The 18362-nt window shown below is 35.1% G+C and overlaps 1 protein-coding gene across 5 annotated transcripts in view; it reads right to left on the reverse strand.

Moving 5' to 3' along the window:
- Nucleotides 1-18362, reverse strand: part of LOC121380683 (transcription elongation factor SPT5-like) — a 34268-nt gene that overhangs the window by 14641 nt on the left and 1265 nt on the right. For all 5 annotated transcript variants that reach the window (XM_041509626.1, XM_041509628.1, XM_041509630.1 and 2 more), the window contains exons 2-18: nucleotides 18049-18112; nucleotides 12813-13142; nucleotides 12338-12428; nucleotides 11220-11358; nucleotides 10676-10807; nucleotides 9683-9782; nucleotides 9135-9269; nucleotides 7663-7779; nucleotides 7280-7381; nucleotides 7027-7091; nucleotides 6681-6786; nucleotides 6107-6182; nucleotides 4496-4653; nucleotides 2888-3043; nucleotides 2290-2387; nucleotides 1430-1499; nucleotides 352-477 (exon numbers count right to left, since the gene is read on the reverse strand). In XM_041509626.1, the coding sequence (XP_041365560.1) occupies nucleotides 352-477; nucleotides 1430-1499; nucleotides 2290-2387; nucleotides 2888-3043; nucleotides 4496-4653; nucleotides 6107-6182; nucleotides 6681-6786; nucleotides 7027-7091; nucleotides 7280-7381; nucleotides 7663-7779; nucleotides 9135-9269; nucleotides 9683-9782; nucleotides 10676-10807; nucleotides 11220-11358; nucleotides 12338-12428; nucleotides 12813-13142; nucleotides 18049-18093 (2046 nt within the window). In that variant the 5' untranslated portion in view covers nucleotides 18094-18112. The remainder of the gene's footprint in view (nucleotides 1-351; nucleotides 478-1429; nucleotides 1500-2289; nucleotides 2388-2887; nucleotides 3044-4495; nucleotides 4654-6106; nucleotides 6183-6680; nucleotides 6787-7026; nucleotides 7092-7279; nucleotides 7382-7662; nucleotides 7780-9134; nucleotides 9270-9682; nucleotides 9783-10675; nucleotides 10808-11219; nucleotides 11359-12337; nucleotides 12429-12812; nucleotides 13143-18048; nucleotides 18113-18362) is intronic.

Below are 18362 nucleotides of genomic sequence, written 5' to 3' on the forward strand. Positions count from 1 at the left end.
TACTGTTTATCATCCTCATTACATAAAATCTTTATTGGTTATCATCATCATCATATATAATCTGTATTGTTTATCATCCTAATTATATATAATCTGTATTGTTTATCATCCTCATTACATATAATCTTTATTGTTTATCATCATCATCATATATAATCTGTATTGTTTATCATCCTAATTATATATAATCTGTACTGTTTATCATCCTCATTACATATAATCTTTATTGTTTATCATCATCATCATCATCATCATATATAATCTGTATTGTTTACAAGCCTCATTACATACAAGCCTTCATTTGAAAATGAGATGGAAATTTGTTACCATAATGAGTTTAGATATACAAACCGAGTGTGGGCCATCAATGACCTTGACGATGTCTCGAACTTGTAGATTGTTGTTTTCCGAGTCCAAGGCAACGGCATGTTTTGTGTCACGTTTCCGCATAATGGCTTGAGGCTTCAGACTCATCACCTAATTAAAGTGAAATACATCATTTCATATTAGAATCATACATAATGACCTGAAGTTTCTGATTCAATTACTAATTAAAGTAAAATACATAATTTAATATTAGTATATCATTGTATACACATAAAAAAACCCACCAGATTTAAAAACAAAATATATCATTTATATTTAATACTATACTTCCATAATGGCTCGAGTTACTTATAATATAATACTTATTATATTTAATATCACCTCTTCATAGATCTTTTAATCTTCTGACTACTGCAGGCGAGATATCTCGCCCGACGTCATGCCAGTCGACATACTGTACATTGCATTCTCCCAATTCATATTTCCTGCAATTTGTACACGACACTCACCAGAAACAATTATATAACAGGAAACACAAGACAACTCCATTTCCTGTATCTTTATTTTCTGTTGTTTTTCAATGGAAAATATCTTAGAATTTTGAGTTGAAAAAGTGGTTTTCAGAAAGTATTTTCGCTTGACAATAATGGCGGCACATCGCAGTCATCGATAGCTGATTGTGACAGCTAATTTGATGATAAATTTCATTGTTTTACCATCAACGAAAATCACCCAATATTGGGACATGAATTGTAGTTCAATTAAAAAAAACAAATTCTGGTCAGAAAACCACTGTTATTGTGAATAATGAACATAAATACTGGACAGCTGGCCACAAATGCCTGTAAGTAAACACAACTTTTTTGCATAATTTTAATCAACATTTACCGATTTAAAATGTCATAAAAATTAGAAAAACCCATGGAAATAATACTTATGAACAATTATGAACTTTATTTTGTGAATTTATAAAATATTTAAGTGAATATATGTGAGTAAAAATTATAAACTTGTACCCACTCAACGTGGTTTTTATCAAAAATTATCCAGAAGTCTAAAGGTTAAGAAGGAAATGACGTTCAAGAATGAATTCTTTTTTTACCTTGTTGTGCATGTTTAGAACTTGAAAGTTTTCTTTCTCTAGCCGGACAATACACCCAACAGTTTGTGGACTGAAAATAAAAACAAGTCAAATTCACTCTTAATACTGATAGTATACAGTTACTTTACCCTCCCACTAATAATAACAGTATCCAGTTTAATTATATACATATACTTCACCTGACAATATACTAATGGTTGCATTTAATACCCATCTGTATAATACATTCATTTAAAACCATATTTAACATCTATCTGTGTAATACGTACACTAACAAGTTTATTAAAAATAATTCCATATAATAAGTAAACTTATATCGTATTTAACACTTATTTGTGTAACATATATACTAATGACAGTATTTAACACCTATCTGTGTAATACATACATTAACAATCATATTTAACACCTGTCTGTGTAATACATACACTAATGATCATATTTAACACCTCTGTGTAATACATACACTAACGATCATATTTAACACCTGTATGTGTAATACATACACTAACGATCATATTTAACACCTGTCTGTGTAATACATACACTAACGATCATATTTAACACGTCTGTGTAATACATACACTAACGATCATATTTAACACGTCTGTGTAATACATACACTAACGATCATATTTAACACCTGTATGTGTAATACATACACTAACGATCATATTTAACACCTGTCTGTGTAATACATACACTAACGATCATATTTAACACGTCTGTGTAATACATACACTAACGATCATATTTAACACCTATATTTGTAATACATACACTAACAATCATATTTAACACCTATCTGTGTAATACATACACTAACAATCATATTTAACACCTATATATGTAATACATACTCAAGCTGAACGAGGTCACCAAACTGGTACTGTCCAAGTGAGTCCACACCAGTAGCCATGTCAGTACATAGCTGCAGATGTTTAGGCAGCACTTTGAGCTGCAAACAATAGAACAAACAAATGTAACATGTACAGCTCAACACAAAATTAAAAAAAAACCTTGATCCATAAAGCTTTATTCCACCTGTAATACAAATTACGACCCATCAAACACCACTGTGACAGTGAATGCTTGGTTCTTGTTGTTGGTTAAAGATGACTGTTCTCCTTTTGGTAATGGTATTGTGAAATATATTAAAATTATATAAAACAAGCATTCAGAGAGTACTACTAAAGCAATACATGTCCCCTATTTCTCATCTCCTTAAGGGCCATAACTTTGTCAAAAACAAGAAGGTAAATCATCATGAAAGTTAAAATTAATCTGTAACAGTACTTATATGATAAAGCAATATACAAAATTTTGAAGAAAACGGTCTAGAAATATTTTTTTTATATCTCCCAAGTTTAAGGGCCATAACTCTGTCAAAAAATGCATAAATCATCACCAAATTCAAACTTGATCTGTAATAGTACACGATAAAGCTACACAAATTACCTCGTGCATGGTTAAATCGGAGAAGAGAACGACCATGGCGTCCTCCACCCTGACAATGAGGCCGGTGTCACCCTCGTAGCGACCTCCGCACACCTTCACGTGGTCACCCATCTTGAAGTACTTGCGCAACTCGTGAGACGGGAATTCAAGAGGATCCTGGATAAAGAGGTTTAAAATTAGCTCACCTCATTACGTACTGATTAATAATACAATAATATCAAACACATCATTATATACTATCAGGTATTTATCCAGACATTCTGTGGGTCCGAACATAAGCCCCTTCCTTAAAATTCCAAATTTCTGTACTAATAATTCTCAATATATATGTATTTAGTTATGTCTGTTCTAATGCATTCATTTAACAGTGGTGCACTGCATCATTCAGTGGCCTGAAAAATATCCCAAGTATGATTTACTTGCGCTAATTTTCCCAATCCCATCAGACATGGAACTGTGGCAAAATATCCTGGATAAATCCCTGACTTTGTAATATGTGTTTTTTCAGGAAGGTAAGGTAGGTTTTTGTTGTTGTTGTTGTTGTTGGGTTTTTTTTTTAAAGTACTGTGGGTCCAAATCAAATGTCATGTATGGTCTTTTATCATATATTAGCTAGCATATCCAGTGTAATCAAAGTATGTGATATTTTTCAGATCACAAACTTTTAGAATTTAATAACTTTGCAAATTAGATGTAAATTAAATGAGGTCACGGAACTACTTTTATTGACATTTAAACAAACATACTACAGTGACACTCCATAACTGACATATGCATTCATATTAATCAAACAAAAACATTTCAATAGCAACTTTACACCGAAAGCTGTTTATCATTAAAAAAAAACCCCATTAAGCACTAGTTTACTTTTATGCAAGGATATCCAAAATGACATCATTCGTGTTTAAATTAAAGTTGCATATACAGTTCACAAAAACATGTATTAAGCTTGAGATTATATGATAAAGAGATACCTCGTGTTTTGGTATTGTCAATATACCATATGCTTGTATAATGCAATTTTTTTTCCTAATATACGATACTGACAATACCGAAAAACACTGGTAATAACATCTATTTATCACCTATACATCACCTCATGTTTTGATATGATTGTGATTTATTCAGTAACCTTGAGGTCCTTGTGTTTTGGCTTGATGGTGATTTATTCAGTTACCGTGAGGTCCTTGTGTTTTGACATGATTGTGATTTATTCAGTAAGCTTGAGGTCCTTGTGTTTTGGCTTGATGGTGATTTATTTAGTTACCTTGAGATCCTTGTGTTTGACATGACTGTGATTTATTCAGTTACCTTAAGGTCCTTGTGTTTTGACATGATTGTGATTTATTCAGTTACCGTGAGGTCCTTATTTTGACATGATTGTGATTTATTCAGTTACCTTGAGATCCTTGTGATTTATTCAGTTACCATGAGGTCCTCGTGTTTTGGTATGGTGGTGATTTATTTAGTTACCTTGAGGTCCTAGTGTTTTGGCATGGTGGTGATTTATTCAGTTACCTTGAGGTCCTCGTGTTTTGGCATGGTGATGATTTATTCAGTTACCTTGAGGTCCTCGTGTTTTGGCATGGTGGTGATTTATTCAGTTACCTTGAGGTCCTCGTGTTTTGGCATGATGGTGATCTTGTTTCCGTCGCAGCGTATGATCTTGCCCTGGAGATGGATCAACTCTCCCTCGCACACCTCAACAACATCGCCTGGGGCAAAGTTGTGACTTATTTCACCTGCAGATTTACTCTCCTGAACAACTATGAAAAGTTAAGGCAATAACAAATGAGCTAACACTCGCAACAAAGAATATATGGACAAACACAAGCAACATCATGCCTGATGCACATCAAAAGGGCAATGAGGTGTTGAGCTAACTGTTCAAGAGTGTTGCCATTTAAAAAATATTTAAACTAAGTCCTACAATCTGCATTGACAGTACTGCTAAAACAATACATGTCCCCTACTGGACCCAAAATGTTTCTGTATCTCTTAAAATTCTGACTACTGCAAGCAAGATATCTTACCCAATGTCACACCAGTTGACATACTGTACACTGTATACAGTGCATTCCCCAATTCATATTTCCCGCTATATAGCACATGGCACTCACCGGAAACGGAAATTTAATACAGGAAACAGTTTACTCGACAGCATGGAAAATATCTTGGAATACCTTTGGTTTTCGGCAAGTATTTTTCGCTCGATAACAATGGCTGCATGTCGCGGTCATTTTCAGAAATTGATAGCTGATTGTGACAGCTAATTTAATAATAAATTTGATAGTTTTACCAACAACAAAATCCACTAAATATTGGGATATGAACCGAAGTTATTATTTATTTATTTTTATTCTGGCCAGAAAACCGCTGTTATCGGGAATAATGGACAAAAATACTGGTCAGCTAGCCACAAATGTCCATAAGCAGATCTGACTTTTTCAATTTTCTACCTAATTTTAATCAACATTAATTGATCTAAAATATCATTAAAATTATAAAAACCCACGGAAATAATACTTACCGATTCAAATATGCACTTTATTTTATGTATTTATAAAACATTCAAGTGAATATATTGAGTAAAAATTATAAACTTGTACCCACTCAACATGGATTTTTTCAAAAAGTAATTGAGTAGTTCAAGGGCTATAATTCTGTGAAAAATGGGTAAATCACCATGAAAGTCAAATTTAATCAGTAACAGTATATAATAAACCTATACACACAATTTCAGCTCAATATTTTGAAGCTTTGCTGAAGATAACGTCCCGAAAACTATATGTGGGGCAGATGAAACCTATAGTCCCCTCTAGTTGGGACCAGTAGAGGATATAAAACATGAACATGGGACACAATTAGGATGGCAGTATTTTTCTGTTACACATGTAAAGCACTCAAGAGAAGTTCCAGAGAAAATACACCCTAAAAACCTAGTTTTTTTCAGTGCTTGTTAATCTGAAAAAAGACCCCCCAAAATACGAACAAGATGTTGACAGCAAACAGCCAATTGTGAAATCACTAAGGTCTTCGATAATTGACAGATTAATTGCCCTTCACTGGTGAAACAAGTTTGGTCTGATTTAATGGTAACCTAATTACCAGTAGGTTTATTAAAAAAAGAAAGAAAAGTAGCACAGGAAAAAACTGGGAGGGCAGCAAAATGTGATAGCAGAATGGCATGTCCGGCTAGAATACGAAGCACAAGGATACGTTCAACATCCATACTGTCTGGCTGATCCTCAAACCGCTCCAACTCTGTGAGGGTGGGTTTTACACCTTCAGCAACCTGGAACCACAAACATGATGATATATATTTCTTACCACTAGAGATCAAGTGATATTTTTTATGTTACAATTTCATATACATTATACTTACTTAACTTATGACTGCACATAAAATATATACTTATTTGTAACTTACAATTGCAGACATTAACTTACAATTGTAAAAATACTAATTGACATTTGCAGACTTTAATTTATAACTACAGATATTTACTTACAATTACAGAATGATATGCTCGTTTAAACTTACAACTGCAAAAATGTACTTAAAACTGCAGATACAAACTTACAATTGCAGATATGATTATCATAAAGTTAAAACTGCAGATATTAATTAATTTGGAACTACATCTATTAGCTTACAACTGCAGATATTAACTTACAATTACAGATGATTATTTTAAACTTACAAATGTGGATGATAACTTAGAACCGCAGAAATTAACATACATTTGTAGATATTAACAAACAATTACAGATATGATTATTTTAAACTTACAATTGCTGACATTGCGAAACTCTTGAAGAGGAACCCTTTTCGACTGTATCGGTTTCCCTCAAATATCAAGAAGTCTCCATCCGTAGATACCTCACCACCAATAGCTCTGCAAATATTGTTCATGTCAGAGTATATCAAGACTATCTGGAAACATGTTCCGCCACACCTTATATTTAACAATATAAAGTATTACAGTATACTTATTCTCAGTCTGAATTTCTCTAACCCTAACCAACCCTTATATCTGAACTGAACAAATAATTGGAACCAAGTATTTTGGGTGCAATGAAATTACACTGTAGAAGTAATATTGCAAGTCTATATAAATACATTATTATTAACTTACCTAACAGCATCAACATCAAACAACTTGGTTGGTGGTTTTCGAAATCGCTTCTTTTTGTCAGCATCCTAAAATAGCAAATAGAATGTTTGGTTAATACTGTTAATTGCCATATTATACAAGGTCATATACAAATTAAAATGCAGAAGTCAACAGTTTTAAATGGATTCCAAAATAGTCTATAAATTGATTACTTAAATCAGTCTTATCTTCTTGGAAGAGTTTATTACTAGCAAGTGAACTGTGACAGTCTTACCTCCTTGGCAGAGTTCTTCAGAACGCCTCTCATCTTGGAGTAGTCCACACGAGGCAACAGTTTCAGATGGACGACATTCTGAGCAGGTTCCACGTAATCAACCTGAATATAAAACAAGTTCTCTGTAATCAACCTGAATTAAACAATAAAACAATTTCTACGTAATTAAAACAATAAAACTCATCACATCCACTTATTCAATGGGTTCCATATATCCATTGCGAATTAAATAGTCAACTTTTAAAATCAACTTATCACCTTTTTTTATTTTTTAGATAGTTCATGTTCTAAGCCTGTTCAACATAATCAATTCATATTAAATAACAGCAAGGAAACACTGTAAAACTATATGTTTATTCTTCTCACATAAAGATATGCCATACCTGAGCAAGATCATCTTTGAAGATTCCTCTCTTGAGACGCACCCATGACTTTGGTTTTAGGTTTGCTGTTTCTTTTATCACTTTCAACACATCCGTCATCTCTTTAATTGGAACCATCTGCAAGAAATAAGTTCAACACTATTCATTATATGGGAAGGTTACAGTGGTCGTATGGGGCAGGGAGTGTATGTGTGTGTGTGTGTGGGGGGGGGGGGGGGGGAGTAGGGATACTAGTATTACTACTGAATGAAGATGGCAGGATGAGGTTACAGGTTACTAACTTAAGGTGACAGGATGGGGTTACAGATTACTAACTGAAGGTGACAGGATGGGGTTACAGATTACTAACTGAAGGTGATAGGATGGGGTTACAGATTCCTAACTGAAGGTGTCAGGTTGGAGTTACAGATTACTAACTGAAGGTAACAGGATGGGGTTACAAATTCCTAACTGAAGATGACAGGATGGGGTTACAGATTACTAACTGAAGATGACAGGATGGGGTTACAGATTCCTAACTGAAGGCAATAGGATGGGGTTAGATTCCTAATTGAAGATGACAGGATGGGGTTACAGATTCCTAACTGAAGATGACAGGATGGGGTTACAGATTACTAACTGAAAGTGACAGGATAGGGTTACAGGTTACTAACTGTAAGCAACATGATGGGATTATAGGTTACTAACTGAAGGTCACAGGATGGGGCAACAAGTTACTAACTGAAGGAGGCAGTATAAGGTTACAGATTACTAACTGAAGTTGACTGGATAGGGTTACAGATTACTAATGGTAAGTAACTTGATGGGATTACAAGTTACTAACTGAAGGTGACAGGATGGGGTTACAGATTACTAACTGAAATTGACAGGATAGGGTTACAGGTTACTAACTGTAAGCAACATGATGGGATTATAGGTTACTAACTGAAGGTCACAGGATGGGGCAACAAGTTACTAACTGAAGGAGGCAGTATAAGGTTACAGATTACTAACTGAAGTTGACTGGATAGGGTTACAGATTACTAATGGTAAGCAACTTGATGGGATTACAAGTTACTAACTGAAGGTGACAGGATGGGGTTACAGATTACTAACTGAAAGTGACAGGATAGGGTTACAGGTTACTAACTGTAAGCAACATGATGGGATTATAGGTTACTAACTGAAGGTCACAGGATGGGGCAACAAGTTACTAACTGAAGGAGGCAGTATAAGGTTACAGATTACTAACTGAAGTTGACTGGATAGGGTTACAGATTACTAATGGTAAGTAACTTGATGGGATTACAAGTTACTAACTGAAGGTGACAGGATGGGGGTAACATTACTAACTTCTCTCACATTCAAAACCCAAGATGACGAATAGCATTTTAGATAGCTGTTGTCCTAAATGATGTGCTGGGGTGTTGTTAAAAAGTCTTATTTGAACCAGATGAGAGCGATGTGTCAAAGAACTCAGTTGAAGAGTTTACCTGCTGCTGATAGCATCCAATTCTGAGATTACCAATTCCATCAATGGCCTGTTTGACGTGAGTCTGTTTGTATGCTTCAATGTATATGTAGCCTTTCAAACCCTCTTTGGCAATCGCACATTTTATTTGCAACGGCTGAAAAGAGAAATTGTAGAAAATTGTCAACAACAAAAGATTTACAGAATAAACAAACTTTTGGAGTTTTTTTAATTGTCATCAGATCAAGTTCAGGCTACAAAGAAACTCTGCCGTACAACCCACCCACCCCTCAAAAAACAAAAACAAAAAAACTTTTCTAATAAAAGAATGCAATTAAAAAAAATCAAAATAATGTTACAACCTGACAAATGACATATGACACTGGCAGGGACACATATTTATTTCTTAGGGAACTATGGACAGAATTCACTGGATGATATAACATATAGCGAGTATTTACTTATACCCAATCAAAGCATATCAAGAGGACTAAGCTATGTTAGGGAAACCCTAAGAATTGAAATCAAACTGACTAAAAACTAATCCCCGGAAGAAAGAGAACAACACACCTCATCTGTGAACTGATACGTGATTAGCTTCCTCATCAGATGTATCACTGTGGGTTTCTCCTCACCAATTCGACACTTCACAACCCACAGGTTAGGATCTCTGTAATGTTCACAAATAATTAACATAATCAACTCTGAACAATTATTCAAAATTAATAATCCCTGTTTTTCATAATCATACTAGTAAGTCTGTATGTCACAACTACCTACAAGAGTGAACAGATTTCAAGTTTTTACCACATGAAGTTAGCTTACTTTACGAGTCAATTTGCTAAAGATGATCATTCGACTTTTTTTTTAAATGCATGTAGTTATATACTTAAATATAATTTGCACATTATTAAACACCTGTATTTATCATAATTAGACTGATGGAAATAAATAAGTAAACACATGGAACTGTCCATCAAATTTAATTTGCTAGAAGTGTAGTAATGTCTGCATTTCATACAGAGTTGTAATACGGGATTGAATGTCAATACGATAGTCTTGAATTGAGTGCCAGTAATATGGTTGTAGTCGCTGTTTGCTGTATCTTAAAACATAGATGGCTGTTTAGCAAAGTTACACATAAGATAAATACCTTTGTAATTCAGCCTAGAAGACTAAAGAATATACTTCCAGAAAGACTGATATGAAGCTATGTGATAAATGAATTCTTGACATCAGGGTGGTTGCCATGGAAGATCAAATAAAGCATATGGCAAAGAAAAAATTAATTTGTTTGTAATTACAAACGTTTTAAAAATCTGATATCAAAATAACATATTTGTGTGTCAAAAAACCCCACTAAAAATGCACGAGTCAGTCAGACTTTCAGATAATTTTCAACAATAAATCTCCATTCAGATGTTAGTAAATTTGTTCACCTTATTCTTCATGCTCCTGTGAACAAACTTTTCATATGTAACTATTATATGAGATGAAATTGCAATCTAAATTTAGTAAAACTATTAAAAAAAGGTATTGTTGCTATAGTTACAGTTTACTTACTTGACGCCAGGCAACAAGCCCTGCTGAGTTATCTCGTCTGACATCTCTTCTCCCTCTCCGTATCTCTCGGCAACCGACTTCTCGCTGTATTTGTTCCGATAGTACTCTTCAATCTCGTCTTCACGCTGAGAACTACAAACCAGATCAAACTATCAGTACATTTCATATGATTATACATCTATACACATTTCATATTACTATACATTTGTACACATTTCATACTAGTTAACTACTATGTACTATTATTAATACATTAACGACTACATACTCCCACTTAATACCCATATAGTTAAAAGTATCTTGGTTCATATGAAAGTGATATGTTTCACTAGAAGTAGAACTCCAAGTGGGACATAACACCTCAACATCATGCGATTAGCATACTACGACCTTAGTAGTACGTCACTCAAACGTGTTCAGTGACTAAATCTTGTAACAACTGAATATTATTTTACTTGGGGACATAAATATCACACAAAATAGAAGCTTGTTTAATATCCTATAAATCTGTCCTACTGCTACTAATGCATTAACTACCACATACTCCCACATCTGGCGGAGGCGCTGGTGGGACTCGATCTCGCGTACACTGTTTCCCTCGTACTGCGACTTGCGGTCGATGATGTCCTCTGCTCCTTCCTCCCACTCCACATCATCCTCATCCTCATCGTCTTCATCAACATCTACAAACAACAAGCTCATCACAGGTTAACTGTATAATACAATTATCAACCATGAGTTGTACGGTTTAAATATTTTACTGTATATATTTTGTAATTTCAATAGAGTAAATAGATGATAATAAACGAGTTACCAGTTATTATCAAATTTATGTCCCGAGTGAAATAATTTTCAGTTGTCACGAGCATTAGCGAGTGACAAATGAAAATTATTTCACGAGGGACATAAATTTGATAATAACTGGAACCGAGTTTGTTATTCTATTTATTACCTCAGCAATTTTTTTTCTTCTAAAAACCTTTATTTTCCATGCACATGCACGAAGGCCAACCTGTATAGAAATGATGTAAAGCACTAAATACGCACTGTTCTGAGAATTACTATAACGTTGTAATTTAATCACATTCATAGATAATTAAAAAAACACACAAGTTCTCTTTATTCTGCTTCAAACTCTATAATGAATTGCATTAAAATGACATTTTGTTATTAATTTAACACCAAAAACAGAGACCCGTAAACGCAAACTCTTTAAACGACGTCATTTTGGGTTTATCAAATCGTAATGACGTCATATTTAGTACCGACAAAGTCATTGGTTTGTAAGCGTCAAATTGTCCAATAGTATTGTTCGTTAAACCAATGCAGAATATTTTTCACTGAGAAAATAAGGAAAATATTTTCCCTGTTATGAGTGACCGCTGGGGTAATAAAAAGGGTTATTCCTACTTTTACCTTTACGTAAGTGCTTCAAAGCGTCTTACAAAATACTTACGCTAAATGTTGCAAACTTTATTTGAAAACACCATTTATGTGACTTTATTTTAATGTTTTCAATATGTACACTATAAATGTACACTACAAACAAATCAAAACTGTAGTAGAAGGTTGCAGCGGAGTCAAAACATCCCATCACTAATGGCATCTACCTTGGCTAGTTTAAAATACTATTTCCTTATCTGTTCCTCCTGGAATACAGACCTGCTTCTTCAATGATGAATTTGCTCACTCGCGCTCGTTTTAATCTGCGTCGCTTTTCAGCCTCATCATCTTCGTCTTCATCAAAATAGTTCTAAAAATAAAACTCTGAATCTAAAACAGTGAAGAGAATGGCAAGTGAAAAAACTAAAATAATAAACCCAGCTAAAAAAATGTTTGACTGTCAACAAAGTTCAGAGGATAAATTGTAAACATCTCTGTTGCTGTGAGGACAAGAAATATATATTTTTAAGAGTCCTGCACTTTTTAAAGAGAGATTGTGAATAAATATAAATAAACAAAATAATCTAAAATTCCTCACTGTGTAGAAATGCAAAATGAATTACACGATTAAATATAACGCACCTAACTGTATGCATGCTGGTACCTTACTATTTACTTAACATCCTACATGTAGCGAAAACACTTTACTGTATTTTTAAATAACTTTTGACAATAAAACACACAATATATTCACCTCAGCAGGATCTTCTTCATCTGATTTCTGGTGTCGACGTCGTTTTCTCTTCACCTCTTCAACATCACTTCCTTCAGAGTCACTCCCCACATCACTACCCCGTTCACTACCGTGTTCGCTGCCGCGTTCACTTCTATGTTCACTGCCACTGCCCTTCACGCTCTCAGCATCGCTGTTGTGGCCTCCGTCACTCCTTGCAGCATCGCTACCACCAGCATCACTGTCATGACCTGCGTCACTATCTGGGGCAGCGTCACTCCCACCACCACCATTATCATGGGCCTCCCCGTCACTACCATCACTTCCTTTGTTTTCATTCAAGTTACCATCCTTAAAACAAACATTATTCCAGATGCAGAATTTCTTATACACAGAAAAAAGACAAATAAATAAGATTCTGAACACCAATAATACAAAATAATAACATTCTAAAGACGTATCCATGTGTTATATTTATTCATTCAAGTATCGCTTGCTGTTTTTTCAGGTTTCCTCTTCTCATCCAAGTGTCGAAATAACCAGGTGTATATGTTACACACCAAATAGTATATATATGTGTATATATATGTATATAACTATATATATATACAACTATATATATACTGAAGGCCAAAAGAAACTTTACCATTTTCAATTTTGAATTTAAGAAAAAATGAATTGTTTTTAAAAAGTAACTCAATCCAAAACACATAGCCCAAACACAACAATAATGTATGCAGAAAATTATACCCACCCACTGCACGTTTTGGGTGGAACACACAGAAAAATGAAAAAAACTTGTGCACTATGAACAACAGCAATTGCACGTGCAATAAGGGTATAAAAACGGTTTAGACGGCATGTCAGACATCCACACAGATAAAAACCCACCATAGGAATGCCACGACTGACACCAGAACAACGCGAGAGAGCCCTGGGTATGATACAGATGGGAGCCACTCATGCCCACATCACCAGAACCTTCGGTTGTTCCCGTGTTACTGTTACAAACTTGATGCAACACTACAGGCAAACAGGGCAGACATCACACAGGCCAAGAACAGGCAGACCCAGGGTGACTTCGCCCCATGATGACCGGTACTTGCGTACCTTGCATCTACAAAATCGCTTCCTGACAGTGACGTCCCCCATAGAACACCTCTGGGATGTTTTGGATCGCCATGTTCGACAACGACCACACCCTCCAGCCAACCAACAGGAACTGATCCAGGCCCTTCAAGAAGAATGGCAACGCGTCCCACGTTACCTCATCAGACGACTGATTTTTTCTATGCGTCGGAGAATTATTGCTTGTATTGGGGCAAGGGGTGGTCACACACGCTATTAATGTGACTTGTTATTGGACTTGAGTGATTGTCTGTATGCTTTGCATGTCGTCCATGAAGTTGAAAGCTCGATTTGTGTACACCACCTCGCTTTGGGAAAATGTGACGTCATTATCAGATGCTGAATGACACTCATTTTTAGTTATGTTAATGCTGACATATTGATCTAGTCAATATATTTTACCTCATGCGCCTATCTTTTGTTGTTTTTACACCAGAGTGATTTAAAACTATGGTAAAGTTTCTTTTGGCCTTCAGTATATATATAACTATATATTCCTGAGTTTGCTGCAATTTTGAAGATGTTATCAACTAACAGACTTTTTAACAATTGTAATTACATATCAAATATATTTTTCTGCATAAAATATTAGTGGCTGCATATTAAACGTGTTTTTGGTCGTTCTAATATTTGTACTAGGTTAAATTTAATTTTATTTCCTAAAACATTATTTATTCATAAATACGAAATTGCCGTTTGCAGTTTTTGGGTCGCTCCGCCAAAATAAATTAAATAAGACAACACAAAATATACGAGCGACTAGCACCTATTTATACAGGCCAAATTCATAAGAGTGAAATCAGTTAGATCTAATATTAATTCGATTGATCTAACCGCCTACCGCAATAAGAGTAAACTTCACACGAGTGCGATTACATTTTGTATTTGATCTTGCAACGGCATCATGATTACTTAGCATCTGACGATCATTGTTCAACTAATTAAGCAGCCCGTCGTTCAGTCAAATCCCAATCCGGTGTAGACAGAGGTAATTAATGCATGAACGGTTCTTTCATTCTTGACTTTTGATCCAGAGTCCGGAGTAGATAGAATATGGATTAGGCAGAGATTTATACCTAAGAGATAAACGGTAGCTGGATGGGACTTTACAAATGGACCGGTTTACGCAGAGATCCGGATTACACAGAATCCGGTTTAGACAGAGTCCACTGTATTAGGAAATGAAAGATTTTGTCATTGAGAGTTTTTGTCAAGGTTCTTTATTTTCAATGTTGGTGGTTTAAACGGACATTCCAACCGATTCCACATGATCGACACACAGGTTGCGAAGGCACTCTTGGAGCTGTACATAGCGCTGTCGAGGTGGGTTGTCAATCTAGCCTAATTAACCCTAATCAATAAGTGTAACAAGTCACTGTCCCTGCACAATATGAAGCCTCTTCCTTTAATCAAGCCTAATTGACCCAGGAATAAGAAACCACTCTACAATAATATGCGAACTCATACATTTTGATATATAAAAATTGTGACCTTTTTTTCCTGTGATTTTTTTGTCTATACTAAATTGTGACTTTTTTCCCAGTCACCTTGACCTCTACTGGCTCTAAAGATAGCCGGTTTAGCTATTCCAGCTCATTCCCGCTTGTAAAAAAAGAGCTGGAAACCTTTTTTTAAATTTAAAGTCCTTTATAATTATTTTATACACTACATTGAACAGCCAACAAGAAATATATAAATTTATGGATTATTTCAGTATATTTTATGCTATTTCAAGCAGTTTGTATTTCACAAAAGCCCCTTGCCTCGGACTCAGACACTCGACCTGACAGAGCTCTGTACACGGGCGTTGATTTTGACCAATTGTAAACTCTGGGTCCTTTGTTTTAACATCTGTTTTATCTCGTGACCAGCTCAGCGGCTTTGATAAATGTCTAGCCTAGTGGCAGTGGATTGATTTAAATCCAACTTATGGCAGACTTCAAAATCACAGACGTCTGAAACACCAGTCAGTTTGACCACTATTTATTTATTATTTAAATCATGTAAAAGATACCAATGTCTGGGCAGGCCGATCCAATTGACGGATTTTGTTCCTGTAATAGAAACGGACAGGTGCTTCGGACTGACAAGAATGACAAAAGTAGGACCGGCGAACACACGTTTTTAAAAAATAATTTCGGTCTCAGAGATCGAGAATTGGTCCCAGACCAGGAAAAAAGGGCTTTTCCTCACCCCTGATATATATATATATATAACTATATATATAAAACTATATATAACTATATATATAAAACTATATATAACTATATATATATCTATATATATATATAGTTTTATATATATATATATATATATAACTATATATATATATATAGTTATATATATATACATATATATAGTTATATATATATATACAGTCAAACCCGCTTATTTGCATACCCTCGGTGCTGCTCGATTTTGTGCAATTAACCGGGTTAGTCGATTAACCGATAGAGTACCGACTTTCACTTTGTAACAGCCATCCAACTACAAAGTGGCATGGGAGACAGTCTAGCATAATGCGGTACATCATACCGGAACTATTACAGTTAACACATGTCACATGCAGTTAGATATATATAAATGTAAAAAAATATATCTATCGATATATATAATTAGCATGGCGTTTTTGTTTTAATCTGCCAGACCAGAAATCATTTTCTAAAAAACCAACAACGTCCGTCACTGGGCGTCGTTTTCTAAAAACACAAACTGGCGTCGTTTTCTAAAAACACAAACTTTGTGCATTAAAAAAATCCCCACTGACCATCCACTAGTGTAAACAAAGTGTATTAGCCATGTAGTTAATGAGATAAACTTGAAACAACAGAACCATCAAAAAGTTCACGTTTCATCGGTGCACGTGTTTACAAAATGACGTCAGTTTCCGGAATTACCGGGCTGTTGATTGACCGAATAGAATTACGTGAACTTGTATGCATTTGCTGGTATGGTGTTCTTTCCATCCCAAAAGATACGGCAAGCTTTGGTATTATTTGTGATCCCCAAATAATGACTTTGCTATAGTTAAGCAATTAAAGTTAAGCTTGGCTAGTGAGTCGTTATCAGTTCCAGCAGTCTGCATTGCATGCATGACCGGTCTAACACAATTGACTGACCTTCATGGTGAGGTCCGACTGATTGGTGTCTAACAATATAGCAGAAACTTAGGGACGATCCATAAATAACGGTCTTTGTTATGTTTGTTTTTTTGACGACCTCCCCCACCAGTCTTTTTTTTTTCCGCTACATTTTCCGGGAAGCAAGTGATAAATCGTTTCTTTTGCGTTTAACAGATATAGCGTACACTGCATCTAATGAATAAGTGAACAACAACCCTTTCTCGGTCACATTTATTAAAAACATAACCGCCTAGGACGATTGATCTGTAATCTTTTAATTATTAACAAGGCTTCTCAACATAACGTAATAATTGATACAGAACAATGATTGCCCTGAACACGTCAATCGAATAGGGCCTCAATAGTTGAGTGCGCATGCATACAAGCGCACAGGCGGTACTTCTAAAAATAATAGTCGGAGAGTTACTTGTTATTGAGATGGCCTCTGATTAACAGCAATATATTGCAAACAAAACATTAGGTCTTAGGTTTATTCAACTTAATTATGTCATTCTTAAATCTTGTAGTCGGGTATTGTGATTCGCCAGTAGTAACGTGCACACCATCTCATTTGCATGTCACACGTCGACTCTGTAAACAGCGATTACACTTACAGTCGGCTTACCACACAGTGAGCTCAAACAAAACAGATTAATCGGTGATTTATTTGAGTTTTTTTGCCAAAGTTTGATAGACATTCTCAGTCATTTGTGACATTAATTTAGCACCAAAAAAAACAAAAAAATCGTTATTTATATGTGCAAATAACCGATATATAGCCTGTAGTCTGTGCAATTAACCGGATGTTTTGTAGTGTTATAAGGGCAAATGGTTCCGTGTTGGGTGAAAATAGTCGATTAACCGAATTATGCTATAAACCGATGTGCAAATAAGTGGAGTTGACTGTATATATTAGTTATATACAGTTATATATAGTTATATACATTGTAGTTAAAATTACCTTTTCCTCTCTAGAATAACCCTGAATAAGAAAGAATAAAGATTACCTCACTTTCTGCTCCAGACAAATTGCTATCCTCACTGTCAGACATTCTGTGTTAAGCAGAAACTCTAAAAATAAAATAAAACTAGATATATACATGTATATAACATACAGTAAAATCTCTGCCTGTTACCCTCAATATTTTATTAGTCCCCTTCAGGTAAGTGGATAACTTTTGGAGGGCAAGTTGACTTAACTGTTTGGGGAGAGTTGGTAAAGGGGGGGGGGGGGGGGGAGAGGGGGCGATCTGGTTTTGGGGCAAGTTGACCAGCATTCTGAGAATTAGCCCATTTGAGATTTTGATAGTGCTGTCTGGTG

Source organism: Gigantopelta aegis, chromosome 9 (genome assembly GCF_016097555.1).
Source record: "Gigantopelta aegis isolate Gae_Host chromosome 9, Gae_host_genome, whole genome shotgun sequence".
NCBI lineage: Eukaryota > Metazoa > Mollusca > Gastropoda > Neomphalida > Peltospiridae > Gigantopelta > Gigantopelta aegis.